General features: G+C 39.3%; 1 protein-coding gene and 1 long non-coding RNA gene across 2 annotated transcripts in view; both read right to left on the bottom strand.

The window, feature by feature from the left end:
- The window catches only part of NIBAN1 (niban apoptosis regulator 1), a 74,422-nt gene extending 67,282 nt beyond the window's left edge, over positions 1–7,140 (bottom strand). The window contains exon 1 of the mRNA XM_087960849.1: positions 6,990–7,140. Within this exon, the coding sequence (XP_087816975.1) occupies positions 6,990–7,068 (79 nt within the window). The 5' untranslated portion in view covers positions 7,069–7,140. The remainder of the gene's footprint in view (positions 1–6,989) is intronic.
- A 3,382-nt stretch (positions 7,141–10,522) lies between these two features.
- Positions 10,523–12,336, bottom strand: LOC148131306 (uncharacterized). Its single transcript, XR_015748713.1, has 3 exons — positions 12,237–12,336; positions 10,982–11,059; positions 10,523–10,629 (listed from the first exon to the last, which is right to left on the bottom strand). It is a non-coding gene; the product is annotated as an uncharacterized LOC148131306 (long non-coding RNA).

Genomic DNA, 12,336 nt, shown 5'->3' with positions numbered 1-12,336 from the left:
TAAAACAAAATAAATTTACTTAAAACATCTTCTACCAAAATGGATACCCAGGCAGGTTTATAAGAAAGTCCCAGGCAACCAAACTGACTAGAGTAAAACCAAAATAAGCTACAGAAAGGTTTGCACAACCGCACATGAAAAACATATCTGAAACAATCAATATACTACTGCAACCGAGAGATTTCTGGTAATATGGCCAATGATTGACACGGCCAGAGAATCTTCTTTCTCTGGACTGTCATTTTTCCAACTGAAAGGAACAGGCTTTCCTTTCATCTATCTTGTGTAAGGGAGAGTCCTAGAATAACCCCACAAGATCCTCAATACAGCAATAGTCTGCAGTTTGGAGCAGCTAGTGAGCTGGTAGCTGGGTAATAGGGGGGCTGCAGTCACTTTACTTTTAGACCAAACAGCCATTTTGGACTTATTTTTGAAACGGACAATAAGATGTGCCTTTCATTTCTTAATCAATTTATGTTATCTTTATTAGCTAAAAGAGGCTTCCTTTAATCACAGCCAGTTTCTCCTTTCTGGAGCTCTGTGCCATTTTTGAAATTATTTTATTGTTAAAATGACAAGGAAGAGGGTTGCTGGAGGCAAGCTATAATAAGGAAGTGTGAAATATCTTTTCTTTTTAATTTTGATGGAGAAACATACGAATAAAATGTTGTGGATTTATTTTACTATTTTTTTTTACTATTTTTAAAGTAATCTGTAGCCTTGGATTGCTTTGTTGTGGTGATTGAAATTATCCAATTTCCATGAACTCTGATTGGCCAGAAAAATAAATTAATTAATTAAAATCCATTTTTTGACCATAAGAGGGAGCTAAGAAGATGCTTAAACCTGAGCTCAAGTCTGTCGTTAGGGAAGTCTCTGAAAACTCTTTACAGAGAATTACCCATATTATAAATCAAGTGGGTACTAAAGATACAGATGATATATAAAAAAAAAACAAGAGATGCAATTAGGTGTAGTAAACTATCAACCCATTGAGATACTTCCAATCACGTAATGGAAATAATTTAACTGTAACCTTGGAATACAAACCTGATACCAGCTTGTATGATGATCATGGTTTGAATATAACTCTCAGAGCAAGTGAAACAAGAGTTCCAAATAAACTAACAACTTTTAAGAGGTCATGTTTGGGACTTTTTCTTCATGGATACTAACAAGGTTGAGAAGCCTTTGAGAAAAAAAGATTTGATGGACATCTCAGAGAAGATTTTATGCCACAAGGAAGGGCTCCAAGCTAATCTACAACTTTTAAATAGAACAACTTTGGGACTTTAAAAAAATATATATTAACAAGATTGAGTTTCTTGAAGGAAAGAGACTTGATAGACATTCAGGAGAAGAAAAAGATTTTATTCTATGGAGACAAGCTGGAGGGAGTGACTTAAATTTAATGAGTTAATTAGAGTTAGGATGGATTTTTATAACTCTAATATATGTATTGAAATAAACTTTTAATGTACTTCTGTATTTATAAAATGAGTTTGTAAATGTTTACTTTCTGTCCATCTACGTAATGTTTGGCTAATTCCAAAAGTCTGTAAAATATTACTGATCAAATTTGAAAATATGAAAGGTTGGGCAAATCTCTAAAGGGAAGAAAATGATTTTATTCCATGAGGATAAATTGGAGGGAGAGATTTAAATCCAATGAGCTAATTGGATTTTTATTGGTGTGTTATATATAATTGAAAGAAAGCTTTAATCTAGTTTTGTGTTTATGAAGTGGCTTTGAAAATAAACATTTTTCCTTGATATATGATGCTTGAATAATTTTTAAAGTCTGTAAAATATCATTGAAAGTGAACTTCAAAGTATGTATATTAAGAGGGAGTTTAAAAAGTAAAGTAATTGTAAAATAAATGACTAAATGGTTTAATGATAAGAGACTTCTCTAAAGAAACAGACAAAATTTACATAATTCAGCATATGCAGCCAGAAGACAACTGCCAAGAGATGTTATGATCTAATTTATAAGAAAAATTTATTCAATTCAAAAACATTATCATCAGAAATTTAACATTTCTGGAAAAGAGGTGTAAATATTCAGAGAAATTCCTACATGTTAAGTTTAATTGATCACTTTTTCCTCCTTTTTTGGTACAGTTTTGTTGTTGCTAGGGTTGAATGTATGCTTTGTTTTATTTTTGTTTTGTTTTGTCTTTTATTTTCTATATAATAATAATGATGATGTAAAAAAGATGTGTTAGAACCTACTGATTTAAATAAAGAAAACTTCACTGTTTTAAAAAATTTTAAAAAGTGTTTTCTCCCTTTAGGGTTAAAAAATCTGAAATAATATAGGGAATTCTTTTAATATAAACCATGACAATTTATAAAGATTAATGAGTAAACAGAAGCATATACTATTCCCTACAGAAATGAAAAGCAGAGATGGTTAAATTGATTCCTTCATCTAAACAATATATTTAATTTTGTTTCTATTTGAAAATTGCTTCCGAATTTCTGCTTGCAATAAAAAAAATTAACTTTGATTTTGTTTTTGCTGATTAGATAGTTTGTTGCTGAAGAAATGGCTAGTATATACTATTATTGTGTGAAACTAAAAAGTTGTACAACCCTCTACTGTGCTAAGAAGAGTTGGAAGTCAATATCTTTTTCTTTCTTTTTCCCTCTCTGCTGCATATATTCTTTTCACACACACCCCCCAAGTTTTTTATTTTTTATTTCTCTTTGTATTTTATATTTTTGATAAACCAATAAAATATTTTTAAAAACCTATTACTACAATCACTTATTATTACTATAGTATACAAACAGCACATCCAAAGCACAAGTAGACCATAACAACGGTTCAAAAATAATAACAGCCTTAGAAGGGTACTTTATGGCCATAAAGCACTTCCAATCATTGCAAAAAGTTGCACAAAAATATAGATACTCCTTTTCTTTTTTTATTATTATATCTATAGAGTGTTTCTAGGATAAATTTGGGAGGATTATATGAAATTGTTATAAAATAAACTAAGTAAATTATAGTTACCTCGCAAAATATGAATGAACAAAATTATAGTCAAATGATTGATTAATAATGATACTGGGGTATTCAGTTTTTGATTGATAATATGAGTTATTATGCAATGTAACTGTAATTGAGACTATGAAATGGATGCACACAAAAATTTGTAAACCAACCGACACACTGCTTGTACATTTATGGAAGAAAGCTGGATGTTTTTATTTTTTGTTTGTTTTTGTTTGTCTTTAAAAACCAATAAAATTTACAAAGATAGATAGATAGATAGATAGATAGATAGATAGATAGATAGATAGATGATAGATAGATAGACAGATAGATAGATAGATAGATAGACCTTGACTTAATGGAGGCTGACCATTGTAGTAGAAAATTGTGACAGCTTTAAGTGAGACAATCACGTGATCACCTTGATTAACATGCCCCAAGCCTGCATTTCAGGATACGGCTGATAAACAAGCATGGGGGTTGTTACGTAGAACACGGAGGGCCTCAGAGATGTAGGAAGCCAGTAGGTGGCTCCGGCCTATCTGCCCTGGCCTCATTCCATCATTGGTAATGCAAAACATAAATACAACATAAGGACTGTACAGCCACTATTTAAGATAGGAGAGGCTTTTTTAGCACTCTTTAATGAGCCACATACAGTCTTGGGCATTGTGTTAAGTGCTAACGAATGTAAAGGAAAAAGCAAGGAAAAACAAGGAAACAGGAGTAGGCAGAATCAAAGGCAAAAGGTGCAACAAATCATTGCAATTAAGAGCTGGGTGAAGGCAAATTCCAGGTCAAGCAGTCTAAACTATTGCTTGGATCCTTCAGGATATCCCATCTGAAGATTTACTATTGATTTATCTAGCCATTCTCCCAGATTGTTTCTGGCTTCTTCAGGGATTCTCATTTGAGTTTTTTGAGACATGTGTGTTGCCATGCTTGCACATGTGTTCTGGATGCACTAGAACAGGCTTCCCAACCCCAGTGCATGCACTGATACAGAGCTGCAGCTTGTTAAGAACCAGGCTATATAGCTGGAGTTGAGCTGAAGGTGCATCTTCCACCTCCAAGCATGTGGTGAGTTGGCAGGGATAGGGGCTGGGATGGGAAAGCCTCCTCAGGAACCACAAACAGTCTTGGGCATATCTATACCTATCCATCCATCCATCCATCCATCCAAGCCAAATACCACTCATTCATCACAAAATCTCCAAAACTGTAAAGCCTACAAACTTGAAATTTGGCATGTATGTTCCTCTTGGCTTCTAGGAGCTCGCTAAGAAAGGATTTTTTGAAATGACCATCAGATCATTAGTATTTCTTATATAGTAATTAACACGCTCTGATACTAAGGAGTTAGACATTCTACCCCTCCCCTCCCCACCTGAAAAGAACTCTGTTCAAACTGCCAGTTGCCTCACATTCCGTTACCTCAGTTCCACTCTTTAACTCAGGAACGGTTTGAGGCTCCTTACAGTACTAAACGTCGCTACCTTACAAAAATGTCCACGCCTTCCTCCTATGGAACTGCTTCCGAACTCAAGGCGGCGGGAGAGATATTCCCTTATGAGTTTCAATGGTGAGCCAACAGATTGTGAACCAAATTTCTCCTGTATAGTGTCCCAGCACCAAATTACTTCTTACATTGACCTTCTCAGTACAGACAAATCTGTTCCTACTGGTGTTACTCTATACTGTAACATCAGTTAAAGGGGGGAAAAGGGGGAAATGCAGGAAAAGATTTACAGATGTGATTAGGAAAACACAAGTAAGGGAAGCTGCAAATAAAGTATAGTCAAAGTCATCCTGAAGTCAATAGAGAGGCTGTAAAAAAGTATGCATCCAATAACCCCTACGTTAATCAGGCAGCTACAGCTAAATACAATGAAAAAATATTACAAAGCAGATTGATGCCTTGGACTAATAAGTATTTGTCTGGTTTTAAATATGAATCTTAGATTGATTTCTCCAGGGAAAAGGTTATTGATTTTGGACCTTGGTTACTCTGTGCCTGGTGCCGTACCCTGAAGTGGCAGGATGAAACTCCCGGGATGTGCTGCAGTGGCAGTAAAGTCCAGGTCCCTCCCCTTGAGCCCTCCCCTGAACCCTTACACAGACTTCTCACCCACCAGCATCCAATGGCAGAACAGTTTCTTTCTGCTGCCCGGAAGTACAACGTATGCTTCTAAATGACAATCTTTTGGAGCCAGAGAGGTGAAGGAGGGAAATTAGTAGTGAAGCACAGGTATCCAGCTAGTATTATATATAAATATTGTACAGTATCTACAGTAGACATTACATGGCGGGCCAAGTTAAAAAGTTACATCTTTTTTATGATTGTTCATGAAACTCTTAGTGATCTATTTTAGAATCCCGTCTGAATAAAGCTGCTCTAAATTATCTGCTGCAGAGTTACCTTTTTGAATTTCCTGCCTAGAGAGGTTCACGATGTCCTTCACAGGGCCTATTTCCTGAGGGATAATGCTTCATGGTAGGCAAATGATACCATCTGAAGGTATCATTGATGATGTTTCCATCACTCCTGCAGCCCAGGAAAAATAATCACTGCTCCAGTCCTGATTGAGCTCTTGTGTTGAGGGTTCCAAAAAGAAAGCTGCTGCATTTAACCCTGAGACCTCTGGTGAGACTCTTCTTCCTCCTTTTGAATATTCTCTGTACCAAAGATGAGGCACATGTAGCCTTCCCTATGTTTTTAGTTCAACTCCTAATAGCCCCAAACAGCCAAGGCAAAGGATACTTGGACCATCATTAAGAACAAAGGATGAGCTCTATATTCCTAGTCTGTAAAGGTAACGGTTCCCCTCGCACATATGTGCTAGTCATTTCCAGCTCTAGGAGGCGGTGCTTATCTCCGTTACAAAGCCGAAGAGCCAGCGCTGTCCGAAGATGTCTCCGTGGTCATGTGGCCTACATGACTAAACGTCGAAGGTGCACGGAGTGCTGTTACCTTCCCACCAGGGTGGTCCCTATTTTTCTACTTGCATTTTTACATGCTTTCGAACTGCTAGGTTGGCAGAAGCTGGGGCAAGTAACGGAAGCTTACTCCATTACGTGGTGCTAGGGGTTCAAACCACAGAACTGCCGACCTTTCTGATCAACAAGCTCAGCATCTTAGCCACTGAGCCACTGGTACTGAATGTTTCACCAAGGGATTTTTTTTCCAAGCAATGTGATATTCAGAATTCCTATTGGACTCTTGGTAACAAATCAGGAAGGAGTCTGATAGCACCTTTTCTGATTAACATTTTGTGTGAAAAGGCATAAGCTTTTATGAGCTACAGCTCACTTCATAAAAAACCTTTTATCCTCACAAACTTCTCCTTTTTGGATTCCAACTCTCCTTCCTCCTTTGGTTTGAGTTTTAGCTATTTCCTCTTTGGCTAATGTTTTTCCATTTTTATTTTAACTAAATTCTGTTTATGATTAAATTAAAAAGGGACTCAGTGCCTCAGTGAGAAGGCGAACTATAGCTGGGCAGTTTGACAATGAGGGCCGTGAGACAGAGTGAGCTGCCATCACCTGTCCCAGCTCTTGCCAATCTAGCAATTAGAAAGCCGGTAAATGCAGGTATATGAATAAGGTACAGAATCATGTGGAAGGTTACACCTTTCTGTGTTCCACCATATGTTCTTTGCTGCACATGACCACGGACACATGGCCATGGAAACACCTCCAGAAAACACTGGCTCTTTGGCTTAACAAACGGAGATGACCAATGCCCCTTAAAGTCGGCCACAACTAGTGGGGGAAAATCTGCAGGGACAGCTTTCTTCTCTGAAATTCATTGCATGCAATCTTTTGCTATGCCCTCTTCCTATCCAGTTCCCCCTTGAAGAAAACTTGCTACGCAAAAGTAGAAACAATTCTCTTTTTGGTTCAATATAAAAGGAATAGAAAGAGAAAAAATCAGGAGTATTTAGTCCACCCTGAATATAATTATTTATGTTAGCTATTCACATACCTGTTTTCTGTGAGAAGGAATTCCTTTGGAAACTTATAATTTTGTCCTCCATATTTTCGGGATCTTTTCTTCTTATCATCTGTTGAAGTATTTTCTCCTGAAGGCCTTGTCCAGATTATTCCAGTCCCTTGCCAAGTTTAGATGGGATGTTTCAGGCCCTTCCTCATAGAGGTGACATAAGGTTACTCGAAGCCACTTACTCACATGTTGCTTGGATCCTTCAGGACATCCCATTTGAACATTTTCTATTGATTCCTAGAACCATTTCTCCGGATTGTTTCTGGCATTTTCAGGAATCTTTGTCTAAAAAATTTTGAGACATGTATGTTGCCATGCTTGCACATGTGTTCTGAATGGAGTAGAACAGACTCCACCCCAAGTGCATGGACCGGTCCTGGTCCCTGGCCGGTTAGGAAACAGGCTGCGCAGCCTGAGGTGAGCTGAAGGCACATCTTCCACCTCCAGCCATGTGGTGAGTCTACAGGGCTGGGGTGAGAAAGCAGCAGGGCAAGAGCCATCTTGCCCAGTGCAAAGGTTCCCCACCAGCTGCGCTTGCAACTGGCTTGCTACTACTGGGCTCTATATCCTTCTCCTCTTCCTCACCCTGCTCTTTCTGTTACCTCTTCTTCCTCCTCTTCTTCCTCCTCAGGAACCACAGTCTTGGGCACATACAGTTTTAAGGAAAAGGCTTGTTTCTGCAGCTTTTGGCAAAAAGGCAAAAGGAATTGGTAGAATCAAAAGCAAAAACCATGGCACAACAAAGGACTTAACTGGGTGAAGGCAAATTCCAGGTCAAGCAGTCCAAAATCAAGCTGCAGATTTACAATCCCAGATCAATGGAGGGATGAGGTATTGGTGAATGAGTCCTGGTCATAAATAACTGGATTACAAACCAAAGGCATGGTATGAGAGGCCACATGCTTAAATTGCTTCTAGCAACTTAAGGCTGTTTTCATGAGACTTAAATCTCCTCCCTGGCCAGCGTGCACAACTGTCCCTTAAGCTTGAGTGGTTTGTTCAGCATCTTGATGTTTCCTTATGAGCCACTGACTTCTAGCAGGATGCAAACATCCTTGGAGAAATTGCTGCTGAGTTTAGGTAAGCGAAGTAGCTGGTGTCGTCGCTGAGTGTGACTTTGAGGGCTGACATCAAGGAATCCATAGACTGAAATCACTCTAAAGCGAACAAAAGCTTTTTCATCCTCATACTACAAAGTTACTAAGGTCTGAGCCCCTGCTTACTTGCTGTATTGTACATTCTAAAATGTACTTAAATAGAGAAAATGACCACTGCCAGAAGGATGACTCTTGAAACTCTGTTTAGCCATTGCTAAGTATCTAGTTGAGATGCTGCAGGTCTTTCCTTCTCAAGGTTCTTTATAGATATTTCAAGTCGCTTTTGACATCTTGTTTAGATGCCACAAGATCTTCCACACACAGGTTTTTGAAGGATTGCTGAAGCCCTTTTTCATGAATTGATAGGTTCTTCAGAAAGTGAGAGGTTTTCTAAAGATCCTAGATTCAAATATATTCTCCACCCATCCTTCAGAATCTTGACTTCTCTAATGATTTTTGAAGCCATCTCTTCCTTAGAGTACTTTCAGATTTTGCTTCAGACTTTAGTAGATTTTGAATGGCTTGAATAGATGCTTTAAGCCAGTGGTCCCCAACCTTTTTTGTACCAGGGACCAGTTTCACGCAGAAACACTTTTTCAAGGGGGGAAGGAGTCCGAGTTTGGTGGTTTGCTTGCAGACGTTTCATTACCTGACTAGGTAACATCTGATGTTGTTACCTAGTCGGGTAATAAAACGTCTGCCAGCAAACCACCAAGTTCAGGAGCGCCAATGCCTCCTCATTGCAACCCTGAGCAACAGATATTCTCTTCTATTGGGACATTTAAAACGGAGGGTTTCAGCTGCAGATTCAGGAACTGCGCCTGGCTGAGGAGCGCCTTCAAAACTGAGCGCTGGGCGGCGGCGGCCCACGGCTGTCTCCGCGGCTCAGGACAAGTCCCTGCAGGACGGCTGAGAAGCACCGCCTCTCGGCCCTGCCTCCCTCAGCCTCATCCCTCAGGTGTCTGCCTCGTTCCTCTCTCAGTCGCTCTCTCGCTCCTCCACCAGCCCAGAAAGAAACTGCTTCAAAGAAGCCGGCAGGGTGGCTTTTCCTGTTGGCGCAGCTCCTCCGAAGCGCCCGTTCACCCCCACCCGCCGCCCACGGTTCAATCCAGTGCTCCGTTCTGCCTGTCTGCCTTCGTTTCTGGTTGTTTCGGAGCAGATTCGGCTGAGTAAAAGAGGCGAATAGTTATTATTCTCAGCCGAAGCTGCTCCGAAACAACCAGAAACGAAGGCAGGCAGGCAGAACGGAGCACTGGATTGAACCTGGATTGATTGACGGCGGGGTGGGGGTGAACGGGCGCTTCGGGGGAGCTGGGCCGACAGGAAAAGCCACCGTGCCGGCTTCTTTGAAGCAGTTTCTTCCTGGGCTGGTGGAGGAGCGAGAGAGCGACTGAGAGAGGAACGAGGCGGGAGGAAACCGAAGCCACTGAGCCAGAGAGTAGGACAGGCTTTGGTTGCTTCCTCCCTCCCCTTCTTTCATTTGTGTCCTTGATCCCTGATCCCAGCAGCATGAGAAGGCAAAGAAAGCCGCCATTTTTTTAAAAAAAATTATTTTTTCTTTGTGGCCCGGTGCAAAGTGATCCACGGACCGGTACCGGTCCGCGGCCCGGTGGTTGGGGACCCCTGCTTTAAGCCATTCCTGTGGAGTCAAATAACATGTTGCTGGGCCTGCAACAGAAATATGATTTAGGGATATCTTCACCCAATCATCCACATCCCCTTCAAATGTTTCAAGATGTTCCTTTTGAAACTTCATCCAGGCACCTGGAAGCCATACTCCCAGAGACTCTCTTACTGGCTTATAAAAATCTGCTTTCGCACTTTTTAGACATTTATGAAGCCATCCCAATGCATTTTGCCTGGATTCTTTAAAGTTTTGGTTTGAAGATTGTCTAAAGTCACTTTAAGCCATTCCTTCTTTATGTCATATCCCAGTCCACAATACTTCTTTTTTTAAGTGGCTCTAGCTGGTTTTGTGGTGTTGTACTAGCTACACTTGTTTGCCAGGGACTCACAAAGTCTATTTTGAACTCTCTACTGCTAGATGATACAACCTGGGCCTTATACATCAATGGGCAACAGCTGTTATTGCTCAGTTGTTTCTCTCTAGAAAAATCAGAAGGTTAGATATGAGGAGGAAGAGACAAAAGCAACTTTGGGCCTATATGGAGGATCTCTCCGATCATATACAGAATTGACCCACAATTTTGCAGTCTGCAGATCCACTGGGAATTGTGCCTGATTCCCCAACCAGATATTTGTGGCAGGATTACTAGGAGTGAAGGAGAAGCATAATTTATTTCCTTATATTTCCAATGAATTTATTTAGATTAATTTCTCATTGTCAATTACAATTTGCCTAGGATGTTGAAAAGAGTCAGCTCTTACTTTTCCCCAGTCTTGTTCCAGGCAATGTAATTTAACCCAAAACATTGACAGAAAGCAAAGTGGTGACAACATTAGACTTATCCAACTTGTCGCCGTTCTTTTCTTGCTTCCAAGGCAAGAAGTTTTAGATGTTCTTCCTGCAATATGGACAAAATATACTATGTTAAAAAGATAAATTTACTGACAATGATTAAAGACACTATTTTTTTTCTAACAACAGGCTTGGGGTGGATTTTAACTGTTATTTCTTCATCTTTAAATTTTAGTACCAATTGATGACACTTTTTTGTGGCATTTTAATCATCTCGATAAAATTAATATTTATCTTCTTTCTCAATGAATTGAATGATTGCCTGTCAGTCTTCTGTCTGTCTCTCTCCATCCCTCTCCCTCCCTTCACCCATCCCTGTTTCTATTTCAGATGTCTATATGGCCCATCACACAATAACAATAACATTTAATGTGACCCGTGAACCAATATTCTCCTACCTTTTTTCAGTGACACACAGAGTTTGGAATCTCTATTGTCTTCTTCTATTGCAGAGGAGGAAGCTTACCAAACTTTTCCTGAAATATTAACAAAATACTCTATTTTTAAAAAAAGAAATTTACTGACAGCCATTAAAGACCCTATGTTTTCTAAAAACAACTTTATCTGCTTTGGGGTGATGATGGAGAATGATTCTCCATCCTTAAATCTTAGGTGCTAACTGATATCATACTGGAATAAATAAAGGATTAAATAAAATATTAAAAGGAGTACAGGCTGGTTAAGTAGGAATGGGACAGATGGAAAGTCCTGGTACTATAGCCTCAAAAAGCAGAAATATGAATGAGTCCTTGACCTATTCTAATTGTACTCCTCCTCTATGTATACACTGGTGTGCCTGTTTTAACGCATTACATACATTCATTTTTCTTTCCCTTCCTCATTTATGCTAGCTTAATGAGAGTTGGATGATAATGGGTACACTAAAGGAAGAAGGACTATTGTGCCCTTTCATTTTAAGTGGAAAGTGCGGAAAAGATGAACTTGCTAAAAATGATGTAAAATCTCCATTAGTAACATAGCCTATTAAACCAATATTTACAATGACCTATGCTAAATCTTCAAATTCATTGAGCCATTCAACTTATATGGCTGCCCAACATGCAATAGAGACTTCGGGTCTCTTTGCTTTCCTTCCATTTGTTTGTGTTTAATTCTCAGGAACTGGCTGGACAGATTCTTGCAGTTTTCTTGGCAAGGTTTTTCAAAAGTGGTTTGGCATTGCCAACTTCCTAGGGCTGAGAGAATGTGACTAGCCCAAGGTCACCTAACTGGCTTGTGCTTGAAGTGGGATAAGAATTCCTGGTTATCAAGTTTCTAGCCACATGGACTAACCATGATACCAAAATGGCTTTCTTGGGTAGCTAACATAAGCTAAAAACATATTTCAAAAATACAGCACAGAATAAAAACTTATAAACCTAGAGTTGTTGCCTCTTGAAAAAGCATCTTTGGGACAACTATGACCTAGATAACTGAGAATCTCCATAGACATAAAACACAATGAATGATTTGTCTGTATGTCCATCCATCCATCTATCCATCCATCCATCCTCTGTATCTATTTAAAATTTCTACAGGGCCCATCATACATTTGTGACTATAGCATTTAACGTGGCCAATAAATAAGTATTTTCTCCTACCTCTTCTTGTTCCAGAGGGCCGCAAGCCCAGCAAAAAGTAAGTTTTTCTTACCTTTTTAAAGGTCAACAGAGCTGGGATCAACTGTGTCTTCGGATGGGCTGCCAAATTTTAAACGATAGAGATGAATGTGTATGCAAAACCAGAGATGAAG

The sequence above is a fragment of the Notechis scutatus genome, chromosome 3, assembly GCF_049901735.1.
Source record: "Notechis scutatus isolate UNSWTSFEM ecotype Mainland chromosome 3, rNotScu1.2, whole genome shotgun sequence".
NCBI lineage: Eukaryota > Metazoa > Chordata > Lepidosauria > Squamata > Elapidae > Notechis > Notechis scutatus.
This window is presented reverse-complemented; position numbering and strand designations above follow the sequence as displayed.